Source organism: Morus notabilis, unplaced genomic scaffold (genome assembly GCF_000414095.1).
Source record: "Morus notabilis unplaced genomic scaffold, ASM41409v2 Scaffold4247, whole genome shotgun sequence".
Classification (NCBI taxonomy): domain Eukaryota; kingdom Viridiplantae; phylum Streptophyta; class Magnoliopsida; order Rosales; family Moraceae; genus Morus; species Morus notabilis.
Window position 1 is genome coordinate 91,238 of NW_010366023.1, and position 17,250 is coordinate 108,487.

General features: G+C 33.1%; 1 protein-coding gene and 1 pseudogene across 3 annotated transcripts; both read right to left on the reverse strand.

The window, feature by feature from the left end:
* Nucleotides 1-1,448: 1,448 nt before the first annotated feature.
* Nucleotides 1,449-5,667, reverse strand: LOC21387186 (probable RNA methyltransferase At5g51130). Of its 3 annotated transcripts, none has more exons than XR_002903196.1 (9): nt 5,382-5,667; nt 4,138-4,252; nt 3,660-3,707; nt 3,225-3,495; nt 2,912-2,999; nt 2,698-2,763; nt 2,183-2,251; nt 1,648-2,043; nt 1,449-1,521 (listed from the first exon to the last, which is right to left on the reverse strand). XR_002903196.1 is itself a non-coding variant. In XM_024172854.1 (9 exons), exons 1-8 carry the CDS (start codon nt 5,502-5,504, stop codon nt 1,954-1,956), a joined length of 870 nt encoding a protein of 289 aa, XP_024028622.1. In that variant the 5' UTR covers nt 5,505-5,667; the 3' UTR covers nt 1,454-1,837; nt 1,946-1,953. The 3 variants fall into 3 exon arrangements, 2 of the variants coding, with proteins under 2 accessions (XP_024028622.1, XP_024028621.1); XM_024172854.1 differs by having other exon boundaries at nt 1,454-1,837; nt 1,946-2,043; XM_024172853.1 differs by having other exon boundaries at nt 1,454-2,043.
* A 2,295-nt stretch (nt 5,668-7,962) lies between these two features.
* On the reverse strand, nt 7,963-11,193 carry LOC21387187 (annotated as a pseudogene).
* Between the last annotated feature and the right edge of the window lie 6,057 nt (nt 11,194-17,250).

A 17,250-nucleotide genomic window follows, 5' to 3' on the forward strand; every position in this document is an offset into this window, starting at 1 on the left:
TGAGAAATGGGAAAAATGGGAGGCTTAGCTGGGGGACGCGGAGAATGTCGTGCGTGGGACTAATATAAATATATATATATATATATATATATATATATATTGCAAGTGGGACACCCAGCTGTGAGTCCAAGACTAAAAAAAATGACTTCCCTTTGTCTTACCAATGAACATAATAAATCTGAGACTTTATTGTCTTTTTAGCTTAGTTTCACTGATAGTCCCTCAAGAATAAAATCAGTCTGGATTTGACCCCATCTTTTCAATTTATTATAAGTAACGTTATCTGGAATTCTGGATGTGTTTTGGATGTAACGGTCATTTCGTCAGTTAGCTTTTAAAAATGGGATTCTCTTTGGTTTCGACCCATTCCAAGAGGTATGTCCCATGACATAAATATTACATGAAATATTTTGTCTCATTTTTTATGCTCACAAACGCCGGGGTAGCATAAGTCAAAAAGTCAGAAACTAAATTGAAACTGATTATATTCGGGTGATCTTGATAAATATTCATTAAAAATGTATAAGTTAAAATTTTTACTATTTATTCTTAATTCATAATATTTTTAGTCAATAATTACACTAATAAAAGAATATTTATCAAGAGTAAAGAGTAAAAGTCTATACTCATGCACTTTTAAAGGTAAATTCTCTATTTTTCCATTATATTCTTTATGGCAATAGTGAAATTATCCGTGTTTCTTGGTCCAATTACATCAAGTATCACCATGTGAGAAGTAAAATGTAAAACCAAATTAGTCCTATGGTAATGTTTTGCACATCGTCAGGCGCAAGGTGTTGGTAATGGTACTGGAAAGCATTATTCTTCGTTGTTTCTTGATAAATGAGAGCATCCAACTTGGTACTACAAAATAGAAAAAATTGTTGAACTTACGGATTCATGATTATGAATTTTAATCTTTTATTTTTGATTAATATCTTTTTAACAAATTATTTAACTAAAAAATATATTAATCAAGAGTAAGAAGTTAAAATCTAAGCACATACACTTTTAAAGAGTATTTATCTCTTTTTTTCTAAAAAATATTATTATTCATTGCATATCCGAGTTTAATTCAAAGGTATGGCTATGCCTTTGACTAAGAGTAGCATTATATATATATAAACTTCACTATCAAATTGATATATAGAGCTCTCTTTCAAACAATTTCATATGTATTTGGTTTTATCTTCTCTCTCTCTCTCTTCTTTTTTTTTTTTTTTTTTTTTTTTTTTTTTTGCATACAGTTAACAAAATGTAACAAGTAAATAATACCTCTATGATAATTGCTAGAGTTTTGTATTTCCATTTTCTTTTAAGGCCATTTGTTAGACTCATGTATTATAAACCAGTGAGAAATTGTATGTACTTATTAGGAGCTTTATATCTTGCTAAAAAACTCAGGACAGTTACGCTAGTTATGACAATGGAGTTTGCTATCAACAAATGGGTTTGTCTTGTCTTTACTTCTGTCCCATAAGCCTCAGATATCAAATGAATCAGGACCAAAATCTTTAGTTACTGCAAAATCATATACAACGAATAAGCAAAATCCAACTCTCCTAAGCAAGGTATAGACAATAAGTAGCCTAAAATGTATATGCATGAATAGGGAGGAATAGATTCACACAATTAATTAATACATACCGAGTTTGACACAAGGAGGCACCAGAACAAAGTATACTTGTATTGAAATCTACGCTCATCTTTAGCCAAAAATGCAAACTGGGGATATACTGTCTCGGTTAAGCACAGAAGCAAATCATCATCCAAAATTTTCTGTACTTAACAGTATCTTTGTAAGGTGTAGTAGTCAAATTACGCGATGCTGGTTAGGCTGCAACATCAGATAAACAAGCAGTTCAGCTCGCGGAATTTCACGACATATGCTATCTTGTTGAGGAAACAATATGGTCGGAACGAGATGCTTGAGAAGATGCATAACTAGGTCAGTCATTTGCGGAAAACCAGAATTGGTCTGTTGAATCCAGATTTGGTGCCTGACAAGCTAGAAGTCACGTCCTCCACTGTTCTAAATCCAATCTGCAATTCATTTTAATGTCAGATTTCTCAAATATCTCACCATAGCTAATCAAAGAAGCATTTTATGAAAACATGTTTTGTGGACCGATTCAGCTGTAACTTTAACTTCAAGGCTAGTTACAGCACAATCGTGGCATACCTTATCGAGAAGTATCTCCTGAAACCATGCTGGACGGAAACTAATCTTTTTATAATTTTCAGTAGTTGTCTGTAAAAAAGTGTGAACGTGTGTTAGGCCACAAGTGAATCTACTTAAAGAATAGCCTCTTCCATACTGAAAAAGAATACATACACATATTTAGAATTCAGAAACATTAAAGAGTTCTGAATTTCAGAAAAAAGTAGATTGTAGACTTGGGCTGAATTTCAGAAGAACAGCCTCTTCTGTAATAAAAGCTTTTGTTGAAGATTTTCAGAATGATATTTTGAACGAGCAACATAGAGAGACCTAGCACATAAAAGCGTACTAGGAAGCAAATTATTGAAAGATCCAGAGATCATACAACACATAAATCGGATACTAGCTTTATAGATCGGCCATATGCAACATAAGGTTTTCATCTCTGTTTCTGATTGAACTTCACGGTAATTAATGGTCAAAAACAATCTATTCATAAATTCGACATGATCTAAGAAGTGAAGAATTGTTATCACCTCAGATATCCGGTAATTATTTTGATATGACTTCCAAGGTTGTGGTTCCAGCACAAGAATTCCGCCCTGCTTAGGAAAATAAAACTCTTATTACAAGGGAACTACTATTCCCTAATGCTATCCATGAGTGAAAAACCGTCATTAGTCGATTGCAACAGAACAATTGCAACAAAGAGAAGAAGAAAGAAAGAGAGCGTGGTAAGGCAAAGGGTACCGGATTAAGAAGTCTCCAAATCTTTGTAAATAATGTAATTAGTCCATCGTCACCCCAGTTCAGATGAATCCACTTTGATACACTCAAACTGCATTTCAGAGAGACAAATAGGCACATCACAACAAGGTTAACAACAACAAAAGACTTTCTCTCACCTAAGCTTCATTGCTATATTATGTAATGGTTTTTCGACATTCTCACTGAAGTAATAAGTCAAAAGCTAACACAAAAGTTTTGCCAGAGTTTGAAACTTCCACTCGTCTTCACTTAAAATAAACAGTTTTATTGATATGCACTATAAAATGAAACTTGCCAAAGAATTGTATCATAGTGCTTCTCCTGTGGATGCCGACTCTGAACAAAATTTTCTTGCTGGAAAGATACTATGTCAGACAGATCTCTTTCCTCAGAAGAACAACTCCTCAAAGACTGTTTTGTCTCGTCATCGGATGACGCTGCAGCATTGTTCCCTAGACCATTTGCATCTTCAGAAACCTTTGATCTGGAAGTCCTTCCCTGCTTCTTCTCAAACTCGTCCATTTTCGCAAATTTTCTCAGGTGCCAGTATGCATCTTCAATTCGATCTGGCAGATAAAGAGTCCCAGTTAGTGATTACACAAGCGTAACAAATGACAAGAAGCTGATTATATTACAGTTTTACACCGAGAGAGAGAGAGAGAGAATGCAATGCCCCAAGTCTAATTCAAACTGTTCCTAACAAGTATTAGAGTCGTAATAAGATTCTTACTAGAATCAATGTCTACTCCGAGAATGCTCTTGCAATGGAACTTTCTGGCTGTAGATAAACACATATAACAAAATGAGTGTGAGAAATACTAACTTTCAAATCCATATATTTCATTAAAAGTAAAAAATAAAAAATAAAAAAACTTAAGTATCAGGGAAAACAAGTGACATCTTAGATATAAAAATTCAAAATATAAAATACCAACTTCCCAGATTGGTGATCCTTTTGTTTTTCAGCTTTGCACGAAAATGAAATTAGTATTAAAATTACACATCCACAAGGAGACACATTAATCTCCACGTGAAACCCTCATTTCTGTTCTGAAAATCGCCTATAGCCCGCTAAAAGGTTTCGGCAAGTAGATCTCAATAGAACTATAACTATCAGAAAATTTAAGGATTCACTAAAGCCTCAATGACTAAGATCATAAATCATAATACAAGACTAAAGGATTATTTTCAGCTCAAGAGATAAGTACCAATCTGGATTGTTATGCTCCCATTGTTGCAGCCGATGTCAAGACAATCCTTGCCTTCAAGCCATTCCTTCTTCATCACCTTTAGTCTAGGATCTTCCTCCATGTCCTGACCAATCTGGAACATTATATAAAAGAGTAAATTTTTACACTTTTTGCATATGACACTAATGCCCTGTTTGTTTCGACAACTCAAACTGTTGGTTAGGATTTAAACCTTCATTCAGGATTCAAATTAGTGTTTGGGAGAGAAAAATTGAAGGACAATTCAAACCATTAACAATGGTTCAAACCCTTGATTTTTAGAATTCACCGCCCCCTAAATTCTAACAATCTGAATTGTTGTCAACAATTCAACAGTTCCAGATGCTACTTTTTCTCTCTTCAATTTTAATCTTAAAAATGTTATAACTTCTTCATTTTAATTCTGATTGAGATGAATTTTTTTAATGTGTTCATAATGAAAAGAAGAACAAATCCCCACCCATATTACATATTTTTTAATGTCATTTACAATGAAGTTTTATAAGATTTGTTACAAAACTCTAATGACAGTTTTCAACACTTTATCCAAACACAGTTCGGATTTTATTTTCAATTCAAATTATAATTTATTTACATATCCAAACACCGGTTCGAATCACAATTAAAATCACCACAATACAATTCACACAATACAATTCAGATTCTATAGTTCTAACCAAAAAGGTTCAAATCTTCACCGTTTGAGTCGCTGAACCTAAGTAATCTTCTCAAATATTTTCTCTCGTTTTCTTTTACATTCGTCTCAATCCATTATCCGAAACTGCACTCATGAAAGTTGGTACCCAAAAACTCAATCCAACCATTCTACTAAAAGCTTCCAAAATCAAACTAAATGCAAAGCCAAAAAACAAAAAACAAACAAAAAAAAAAGCCCAAAAAAAACCAATGAATGAACAGCATTACCCAGTTAACCAATAGGTAAGATCAATTGGGTCACCAATATTGTCCAAGTTAAACCCCTCAATAACCCCAAAAACTACAATACATACATACATACATATATATATATATACACACACACACACACACACACACACACATGTTGAAAAGACTGGAAAAGAACTAAGACGCCTAACAGCAACAATATGTACGGCAGAAAGATAAAAATATTTAAAACTTTAAACTTTGTTTTGAGGTTTCTCAAGCTTTCTGAGGAATTTAAACAGAGGAATTGGGATAGAAAAAATAATTAATTGACATACACGATAGCCATAGTAGTTCCTGTAATTGCCGAAAGGGAAAATCTCTTTGCGTTTTCTCTTCTGCTTCTGAACTCCTTCTGCACATCTCCTCTCTTCGTCCTTACTCTTCTTCTCTTCTTCCATTTTTCTTTTCTTTTCTTTTCTTGGGTTTTATTCGCTGTTTTTGAGACCGAGCTGAGTAGCAAGTGAATGTATCGTATCAGGGTCCGGGCTCTGTTCGTTTGAGAGAGAAAGAGAGAGACTGACGGAGGAGGGAGAGGGAACGAACGGTCTATTGCAATTTCATGTTCTCATTGCGACTTATTAGGGTTCTTTTTCTTTTTTCTTCATTCTTTTTTTCATCCCATTTTTCTTAAAAAAAAAACTAAATCAAACAAATAAATAAGATCTATTGGCCTATTAGTGGATTATTTTTAAATTTAATTAAAATCATATTAAATTAAAAAATATGTAAAATAAATAATTTTTGACATAAATTTAACGGTTGAAAATTTAAAAAATCCGTTAAATTTGATTAAAATATATTAAATTAAAAAATATACAGTATAGACTGTTTTTTATATAGATTTGACGATTAAAAAAGAAAAAACTACTGATAGTTTAATATTTTCAGTCCTACCAAAAAAATTCTCTAAGAAAATAAATAGGAAACACTCTTGTTGAGTTTTTTCTCACTCAAAAAAAGGAAAAAGAGCATACACTCTTTAAAATATATGGGTATTAGATTTTTACATTTTACACTTGATTAATACTCTTTAATCAAATAGCCATATTTTTTTAAAGGAAAATTGTATTTCATTAAAATACTGATAAAAAGTCGTCTTAGTACAATACTAACCCATCAGAGGGACAGACGCACACTTGAGGCCCGAAACCGGAAAAGCACATTGGCACGCTAACAACAAACAAACTGAAAGCTCAACTGGAGAAAACTTCTCTTTTTAACATAAGCTATCAAGCGCTGGAGAGGCAGATCGTCAAAACCCACAGAAGGGAGACATCTACGTGGCATAGAAAAAATTCTAACTAGACCGAGACCACCCTATCGACATTAAACCGAATACTTAAATCTAACAAAAAATAACAAACTGGACGAGAGTCATGTGGGGTAACCACCAACCTTATTACAAATACAAAAGTTATAAAAGAAAAAAATCTCCAATCACCACCAGTATAAACCTCTGGTGAAGGGTGTTCGACCAAAAGACCATTGAGGAAGATAGCCAGCGAAAAGATCTCAGCTACCACGCGAGAAACTCTCCTGAGAAATGAGACTGTCCAATCAGTTTCTAAACTTCTAACCGGTTCAGATATGTCTAAATGGAGCTACCACCGTACACCACCACTACTAATAAGAAGCCCACGATAAGACTAGCCGGAGGACCAAATTTCATGGTCGGGAGCTCAAAAATGCGCCCAGAGGAGATGTTAATGCTCCAGTCAGTCTCTACTCACCAAGGACCTTCTCACTCTCGTTCTAAAAAACAAGATAAACGTAGTTTAAGACCATCTCAATTAAAGAATAATATAAGTCAAAAAGGTTATTGATAGATAAAAATCTTAAAACAATGTATTTTGAGGGTGAGTTTACTAATTTTTTAAAATAATAAAAAAGAAATGAAAAGAAAAGAAAAGAGGAAGTGAATGGCATATTCACTTCTAGAAATACTAGCTGTCGTCTATAATGTAAGGGAAAGCTTGTCATTATCGACATTTCGCTTGTCGTTTGATAACGATGGGCCATGTCGTTGATTGAAAGTTTTTTTTATTATTATTGTTATTATTATAAATAGTCGTCTATTGAAAGTTGCTTACATTTAGACTTCTTTCACTTTGCAGATTCAAATTTTTAATTCGAATTGAAATGTTATATTTTATGAGAACTTTTCACTGTAGTAAAAAAAGTTAAATGTGATATTTTTTAAGAATTTTTTATTATAAAAACTTAAAATTAAAAACTCAAATCGGTAAAATAAAGGAGGCTTTAGTTTGAAAATGACGACCATTTATTGAAAAAAAATCAAGAAATTGATGCCCATTGCCTGATGGAGCGACATTTCGTTTTCAATTGAATAAGTTCACACCACGTTGCAAAATTGTTGTTTTGTGTTAAAACGACACGTAGGCCGTCGTTTACTTCAGACAACGACATCCTTTTTACTTTAAAGATTAAAGGCTTCAAAAAAAAAGAGATATTCTCTATAACTGACTTACCGGTAAATTCATTTTTTTTAACCGTTAAATTTACGTAATTTTTTAGCTTTTACGTAATTTTGTATAAATTTAACGGATAAAAAATTAACATATCGGTAAGCCGGGTAAGCCGACGTACCGGAGAAGAACCAAAAAAAAAAAAAGCAAAAGTAAAAAATATTACGGCCTTTCATTAAAAACGACATACCATTTTTGTTTAATTCTGTATTTTTACCAATCAGTATAACAATTATTTGAAAATGATATTTTATTTCCCTAACAAGAACCAACAAGTGACTTAACACCCAATCTTCCCAGACGCCAAACAAAGGGTTACAACTTACAACATATTTATGAGGCTATCTTTTCATGAAAACAAATGGGAAAATTTGATCAAACAGATTTATTCTTTTAAAAACAATACAATCTAGACAGATAATTTGTCACAAACTACATAAAACGACAACTGAAGAGCTAATGACGAGATTTTTGTTACAATGCATGTTGTGATAAGTCATTACTGTAATATTATCTACAAAAAGGTCGCAACTCCTTAATGGCGAAGCCCTTCAAAAGAGATTTACTTTGATCCAAGTCTTCCATTTCAGTTCCAAGCCTGCTGTGCTCAAGGGAGCTAATATCTCACTCCAACTCCTTGAGGAAATCAACATTATCTACAAAAACCTGAAAAATCAAGGGAAAATAAGACATAAGATTACAAAGAAAAGAAATTATATATACCTCTATCTTATAGCTGACCACTAAGAATCAATTGAGTATTCAATGCAAATGCATCAATCATCTTGCATAAAAAAGTGAAGAGTTTCTTAAAAATGAACCATACCGTCTTCCAACCATCAGGATCTAAGCAAGCAGTAATTTTGGTGTTGATGCCAGGTAACGGTCCAGGTTCCCGGGTAACCTTTCCGTCAACAAGTTTAACAGCTTCTGCAGTTTTATAGACATCGTCCGTGCCTATCGCTATCTGCCAAGATTTGAACGTGTTATACTTAATAAAAGGTCAAATTTCAAAACTGGCGAGTGAGAGAGTGGGGTATGAGACCCAACAAAATTGTTTAAAAAGCATAGTGAAAATAGACTAAGAAACATAGGAAACAGAACACACAATAGTATTATAACAGAAGCAAGCATCGCAATATTAGAATAATGTATGCAAATAGAGCAGAATTTATGTTAAACATATTTGAGAGGAAGTCTTCAGAAGTAAGGGGTGAAATGAGGTTCAAGTTTTCTACCTGAGCATATGCATTTCCTTTTTCATATTCAGTGACACCATAGTTATAGGTCAGCTCCAGAACAGCATTTTTGTCTTCAGGGCCGTAGCCTAGCATCGCTACTGTATACTAGAAAGAATCAACAAAAAAACATGTCACCAAGAGAAATAAAACATAAGAATATATCTTGTTAGAGTTGTAAGGCATGGTCGTTTCCCTCTCATCGCATTTTGACCCATCACCAAAATTCAGATGGAGAAAGCACCAAAATGGTCGCCTGGCCCATTCTATCTACATATCTCTTCCAACAAGTATTTCGAGCATTCATACATGAACAAAAACTAATAATAATAATAATTTATTTTGCTAATTAATCAAAAAAAGAATAAAGAGTTACCTTGTAGTCAGGATTATCCCGGGTCCTCAGAAGCTCCATTCCAAAAGCCTAAATAAAGGAGAAAAGGACTAAGAACGAAGCACATGGCTCATGAAGTCAGTTATGCCTTTATTTTTCTTCAGAAGTCTCACCTTCTCATAGAAGTTTATGGAACGTTCAAGATCACCAACGCGAAACATTACTTGACACAAGGGCTCAGGTGTGGGCCCTCTTTCCAAAAGTTCGAACTTATAACCATCAGGATCTTCAATAAATGCGATAACTGTGCTGCCCCCTTTTACAGGACCAGGTTCTCTCGTTACTTTTCCACCCTTAGCTTTTATGAGTTCAACAGTCTTAGCAACCTAGCCAAAGGAACCCATAAATGAATATGAAATCTGGGTGCGTCAACAAGAACCAACAATCCAAAAGACAATCCAGGAATAAGATGTTTATAAACTATAGGGTCCAAAAACTACAATAAAAGGCTAACTGCATGCTTAAAGAATGGAAGAGTGAATAACATAACAACTTAGCGAAAGATGCCACAAATCAAAACTTACATCCTCAACTGCCACACCAAAATGACCAAATCCAGTTCCAATATCATACTTGTCAACACCATAATCTGGCAACATCAATGTATCAGCCCAAATATAAATACTTACGCAACAAAAGATCAGAGAAATGACTATTAACTCATTGAGATGACATTATAAATTAAATTACTTATGCTAGTGAGATGCTGCTTCAAGAAAGATGCAAACAGAAGTTCCAATTGCTTCAGATTCTAGGAAAGATTTGCTAAGCTAGAATCCTTAAATAGCTTACTGTAGGTGAGTTCAATGACAAAGTGCGAATCCTCCGGCCCATATCCAAGAAACGCATTTGTGTATCTTTCCTCCGGTATGTCACGTTTCCTCAGCAACTTCATCCCCAGGCACTCAGTGTAGAATCTGCAGCCACCACACGCATTTGTATTAGATTCATTAAGTAGGCTGAACTTCCTAATTATCCAATACATGAAAATACATTACACAAGTAGAACATTTCATATTGTACTAAACAAACATACTTTATGGTCCTGTCCAAATCCCCAACACGGTAAACAACGTGAAGCAGCCGCCTTTTATCCTTTTTGACCCACTCAAGGACATTCTCCGGGGCAGCAGCCGTGCTTGCCTGTACCACATTGCCAGCAGCAGCCGGGGACCTGCTCTTTTCCTCTCCTCTCAGCATAAGCTTTCAGGCCAAACAACTGTGATTGCGGAACAGCTGAATTTCGCCAAATGACAACGATTAAGCCCCAATTCACGATGCTATTAATCATAAATTGCTGATTTTGAGCTAAGCATTGTTTTGAAATATAGAAACCTTAATTCCAGTCGATCAACACACATCAAAAAGCTGCTCTAAAGTAACAAATGCAGAACAGAAAACAAAATACCAAAGAAAGACCATTAAATTCTACAATATACATACGAATTCCTTCCTATTTCTCGGACATCAATCAAAATTCGTAAAACTAGAAAGGAATTAAACACTACAAATTTCCTTCTCTACAGACAATATGACCAAATCAGAACCTCCAATAAAACCAGTACTCCACTTCAATTGACAAGTTCTGAATCGCAAAACCCAAGAAACAAATCGAAATCCAATTTCAAAAGATAAGAAGGATTTGTTTACCACTTCCGAGATGAAGGAAAGAGAGCCGGCGGCGAGAAGGGTAGAAGGAAGAGAGAGAAACGCCGAAGCGAGAAGAAGCGGCGGAGAACCTCAAGGAAGAGAGAGAAGGCCTGATTGAGGACGCCATGGGAATTATCCTCACCATCTCTACCACTGGTCTCTCTCTCTCTCTCTCTCTAAAACTCTGTCTGTGTGTGTTAGCTTTCCCTTTCTCTGTCTCTTTGTCTCCTGCTAGTGAAGATGGTGACGATAAGTCCTTTGTTTTGGATGCTCTTTGATTTTCTTTTTTCTTCTTTTTTTTTTGCTTTTTTGTTTTAGCTTAATTTCGTCTTCTTTTTTTCTGGAAAGCGAATGAGAATAAAGAGAGCGTTGTACGGTGGAGACTTCAGTGTCGCTTTTTCTTCGGCCTTTTTTTTTTTATTCGAAAGCATCAAAATATCGACACGTGGATTATCGATCTCACCGTGCCATTACTTGTACAGGGAACAACGTATTGGGTCTATCTGGATCCTCAACCCACATTCATGGGATTGGGCTTTCACGTGTGAATCCATCAATCCCTTTAAGCCCATTTTGATGAAGTCTATCAAGGCTTTGGTGTTGGAGACCCAGTTTTCATAGTCCAGCTAGAAAAAAATTGTAAAAACTGACCCAAAGCTAGTTCTACTGTAATAGGCTACATTTTTAATAATAATTTGTTAAATTACACCGGTCACTAGATACCCACTATAGGTGATATTTATCAAATTATTGATAATAATTTATTAAATTATTTACTTTAAAATGACAAAATTCAACAGGCCAATATTGAGACTTATGGGTTGTTTGGCTGGGGGATTCATACTCCGATTCGAATTATGGTTCATGGTTTGCTACAGTGTTTTCTCTCACAAAAAATACACGTAAATCGAAAATGATTCTAATCCATGAACTAAATGTAACATTCTTAATGGTACCATTTTAAGGGGTATTTATCAAAATTAACCTATCATGTTATTTAAATCCCCAACACTTTACGATTCATCATAATCATTGATCACATATCAGGTGGCGTATGAAAATTTTACTATAAAAATGAATACCTTTATCCATCTCGATGAGTTAAAACCTCACTACTCACATAAAGCAAGTGCTGCTAAATGAGTAGGTGAAATTCAACCTAATAAGACCAATAATTTTGTGAGTATAATGTTTTATTCCCACCGGAATAAATATTTTTCATACAAAATTACTGGCTCGTTAAAAAAAATAGAAATGACCGTAAATGGTGACAGAACATGTCTCTTTTCATTTTCCAATTTTTGCCACGGCATTAAATTTGGCCGAAGTAACATATTGGAAACCAGGGCCCGAATTTCAAATATACGATATATACATACACACACATATATATATATATTGATAAATTGGTGTATAGCCTAATTAACACCCAAAACTAGATTTCAATAGTGGTATCCAAATTCTAGGCTTTTAAAGTTTAAGAAACTAGTGAATCTACCCAGTTAACTCACTTTTTGTGTTGTTCCTTGCCTTGAGAATTTTGTAGTTCTTATATTAATATATGATTAAAGAAAGCGAAAGCAAAATTCTTCCAGCATTTATCCCTTTAAAAATCCCAATACCAAATTCCATATATGATAATCTTTCAAAATTTTGTTACATGTTTAATATTCCAATACCAAATTCCAAATATGGTAATCCTTTATGAGGTAATTAGGGACTGCCATTCTTTTCTTTACGTGGATCGACTTTTTATTGAATAAGAGTATTGCAGTTTTTATCACCTTTTTCTTTTTAAAAGAAAAAAGAAATTGCATGGGAAAAAAAAAAAATCCTAGAAGCTCTCTTTCTCTTCCAACTATCCCCATCGCCACTATGGAGAGCCGTCTAGCCATTCTTCCTGTCAAGCCACAACGATGTTGTTGATGGATCTCCATGCAAATCTCTGGAGATATTAAAGTCAAGAATCTTAGTGCAAACTCCTTCATGTCAAAAATCTCAACGTGGGGTGATATTCACTACTCAATCATGAATTACTATTAGGACGTTTGGTCCATAAATTCAGAACTATGATCCATTATTTTGATTTTTAAAATTCAATTTTTTTATGAGGAAAAAACATTATAAAAAATTAAGAATTATAATTTAAAATCAAAGACAAACTCTTGAAATAAACATTCCCTATATCTAGAATCGTAGTCGATCAACCTTTCTGCAAACCGCCAATTTTAATTTCGAGGGTTTATTTATTTATTTATTTGAATTTTTGGGATTCTTTTAGCGTGTTTACTTTTTAGATTGTGTGTGCACGTTTTTCTTTCTTTTTTTTTTGTGCGTGTTTTGCATTCAAAGATTTAAATGAGAGATAAATATTCAATATTTCTATTTTTTTTTAGGCAAACATGGTCCGATCAAAGTTTTAGTAACATGACTGGATGCGTCTAAGTATCACAGTAGGATATCGGCGATCATCGATAGGCTACTACCGATTGTCAGAATTTTTAGTATCACGACAGACTATCTCCTCCAATTAGTGACCACAAAAGTATCACTATAAAATACTAGTGTTCTCAGACTGATGATTACAGAATATCACAACATCACCAGCTTCTTAAATATTTAGTATCAAGTCGGAATATTCTTAGAAATCGCGATCAATGTCTTCTGCATTGAACATAATTTGGACTTTAATGACTTAGGGCTTGTTCATTTGCATTTTTTGAGTTATGGTGAGATCTTAATTTGAGTTAAGATGTATTTGAGTATGGTTTCAGTTAAGATTCTAATTTGAGTTTGTGTTTGGAGATGCACATTTTGAGTTATGGTTTGAATTGAGAATCTATTTAAATTTGTGTTTAGGTGGATCAAAACTTAAATTTATATTTAGATAGTATTTTAATAAAAAGTCAATAGTGATAGAAAATTTTAATTGGGTATATGGGTGAGGTTTTATTCGTCTCTTCGTTGAAAACGCATAGAAAAAAATCATCTCAATCGAAATTAAAACGAAATCGTTATGACGTTTTTAAGAATAGAAAAAATATTGTCATTAACATGAGTTACTTGAGTTAAAGGGGGAATTTGAACTCATATTTTAACCTCAAACTCAAGTTCAAACTCAAATTTTATAAAAGAACGTGAACTTAAATAAAGTTGTAACTTGAATTTAAATATTTTTTGAGTTTGGTTGCAAATAAACAAGCCCTTAGTAATTGTTTTGCAGTTTTACCACTGTTTAACAATGAATTTTTACACTAATTAATGCAAGAGTCATTTTTACCTTATAAAAAAAATTTGTTTTTACACTAACGTAAGAGTAATTAGCACAATTTGATCAAATTGGGACATGAGAAAACAACAAAATGTTTAATGTTTATGTTCCTTTGAGCCCGTGACTAATTAATTTATTTTTTGGCATTTAGTTGAACGGGATGAAAATTCTTCGGCTTGCAACTACATTCCAAAAAATTTCTTCGTCAGCTTATTAAAGTAAGATGGATTCTATCTGAAAATAATAATAATAAAAAAAAAAGAAAACATTTTTTTTTTGGCTCAAAGAAAGAGAGTAAGCATTAGTTTTTTATCCTTTTTTTTTTTCTGTGTTTTCTTCTTTGTTGACAACTTTTTAGCATGGGATCCGCCGTATAATCGTTTCTTATCGTTATTATTTTATTTTGTAGCGTGCCGCTTTGTTGCATGACTTTTGATTGTTTGGAATTTGGACGGTGGAGGATGAAGAACCGCATTTTTGACAGTCACCATCCCTAATCGAGACTTGAGAGAGACCAATAAAGAGATGTTTGGTTCATATATTAGAATCATGTGATTAAAATTATTTTTGATTTATGTATCTTTTTTATGAGAAAAAATACTATAACAAATCATGAATCAGGACTCAAATCATAGTTTGAATTTTCTAACTAAACATCCTCTTAATTCGTTCGGACACGGATAGGAAATGACAACTCAAGTCCAATAAACGACACTAGCAAAAAAAAGTCCAATAAACGACAACGGATATCATCCAAACGACAATGCATCAAAGTAAAAAGAAAAAATTATGATTACTTTTTGAGGATCAAAATTCCATGCAATGTAGCAAAAGCAGCCTTATGCTGTTATATGCAAATCTCTCTTAACTCAGAAGCTTGGCTATGTTTTCAGTTTTACCACTTATAGCACAGATTAATGAAAGTTGCCACTTGTTCTCCATTAAAAAACGAGAAAAAGATAAATTAATAAAGGTACTCCAACATGGACCCCTAAGTTCCCTACTGTTTTAATATTCATGTTCAGACTTTTCAGGTTTTCTGCTTCTAGAGGGTCCAAGTGCAATTAACCATTTAAAAAATATATATATTGATATTGGCTTGGTGAGCATTACATTGCAATTTTGTTTTTTTGTTTTTTTTTTTTTCATTTCAATTTCAATACACCTCATACATACAAATATACAAGTGTAGACGCTTGAAAAGAACAATATTTCTTACTTATTTTCTAATTAAATAAATACTTCACCACTTGTATTGGCAATTCTTTTAAATAGTGGTACCAAAAAAAAAAAAAAAAAAGAAAAACACATAAGAAACACTACTAATACTATAGTACCATACATTTCCTGAGCTGTCTTTTTTTTTTTTCCCATCAGAAGATTCAAATATTGTTATTTTTAGTGGGAAAACACAACATATTTGGTAAATGGTAATATTATGAATCAAATAGTAAAGATAGCTACTCAAGATTACAGTACTGAGCACCACAACTGAAAAAAAGTAGACCCATTTATGAGTTTTATATTGGAGGATTCACTTTTATTAGTTTACATGACAATAGGTTAGGCTGTTGTAACAACTTAATTATTTTAGTACCACATTATGGTACCTAATCAGGTTACTAATTGTCATAAATAATATTTTTAATTAGTTGCTTAGGACCTATATTGTTATTTATCTTTATGATGGATGCTTAATTACTTAAAAAATAGGTGACAAGGCCAATTGTACGTACATATATATATATATATATATATATATATATATATATATAAACACGATAGGGTTTGTTTGAGTAGGCGCCTGGCATGGCGGTGGACAACAAAGTACGTAGTGAGTGAGAAGTGTCTAAAAGCAAGACTTGACTTTTGTTTGCTTGCCATTTGCCAAAATGCAGTGTCACCCCACGAGAGAGAGCATGGTAGGCTTCACTAACGTAGCATCATAATATACACACACACAATATATATATATATATATATGTGTATATGTATATGTATATAATCCATGTGATGTGTAAAAAATTGTACTCTCCTTTTTCTTGGGTACGTATAATCCTTGGCCCATGTTTCTTCCTTGCTTGACCAAAAGACAATGTACCCTTCTTCATTAGTCCGTTGCATATGCCTTTCTCTCTTGTTCTTTTCCTCCCCTTAACTTGTAAACTTTATTCTCCATTGTAAAAAATTGTACTCTCCTTTTTCTTTGGTACGTATAATCCTTGGCCCATGTTTCTTCCTTGCTTGACCAAAAGACAATGTACCCTTCTTCATTAGTCCGTTGCATATGCCTTTCTCTCTTGTTCTTTTCCTCCCCTTAACTTGTAAACTTTATTCTCCATCTATCTTCTTCTATTCACCTTTTTCCCCCTCAATAGGAGTTAATGATTCATTGATGAATATAATTAATAAATTAAGATATAGCTTAATTGTAAGCGTATTTGATAATACTATCTCAACTTTTTACGATTGATACCTTAAATATTTAATTTTACTAAATTACTTCAAAAAATTTAACCACTTGTGGAGTGTCTCCAAATCTATATGATGATTGATGAAATTTAGATTAAAGTGCCTTGTATGTGTTACATGAGTTGATGAATAATATTTTACACATACGTACATGAGAATATTTTCTTTCAAATTTTAATACAATTTATCATTTTTGTGACATTCTGCATTATTTTATTAAATTTACAAAATAATTTGACACGGTCCAGGGAGCAACTTATCACTTTAATCAAAGTTAACGAATAAAAGGGAACAACTTATCAATTTAATTTGACCTTATTCTTTTTTTCTCATAGAAAAAAAAAGGAATAAAAGGGTTTGCATCATTATTTACAAACAATTCGTTAAGAGTAATAGTTGCACTTGATTAATTCATGAATGTCATTTAAAAGCCACTAAATATTTGGTTTTTTATATGTGTTTGTGTGGATGTGGGATTGATTATTAATTGGAGATTGTAATTGATTCATCTATAATAAGGAAAGTCCTATAATATTGGTGGTACTATTCAAGCTAAAAAATTGTGTACAACTAATCAATTAAGATGTTTATCTTTTAAATACTTCATTGCAATTGAGCTAAAAAGAGCTTCAA

What these genes read in the sequence shown, in the direction of transcription:
- LOC21387186 (XM_024172854.1), bottom strand. Translation starts at nt 5,504, where the DNA reads ATGGAAGAAGAGAAGAAGAGTAAGGACGAAGAGAGGAGATGTGCAGAA. An exon ending in CGGAGTAGACATTGATTCTA is followed by an intron (nt 3,496 to 3,659) that starts GTAAGAATCTTA and finishes TTTATCTGCCAG; the next exon opens with ATCGAATTGAAGATGCATAC. An exon ending in CACTATGATACAATTCTTTG is followed by an intron (nt 3,000 to 3,224) that starts GCAAGTTTCATT and finishes TCTGAAATGCAG; the next exon opens with TTTGAGTGTATCAAAGTGGA.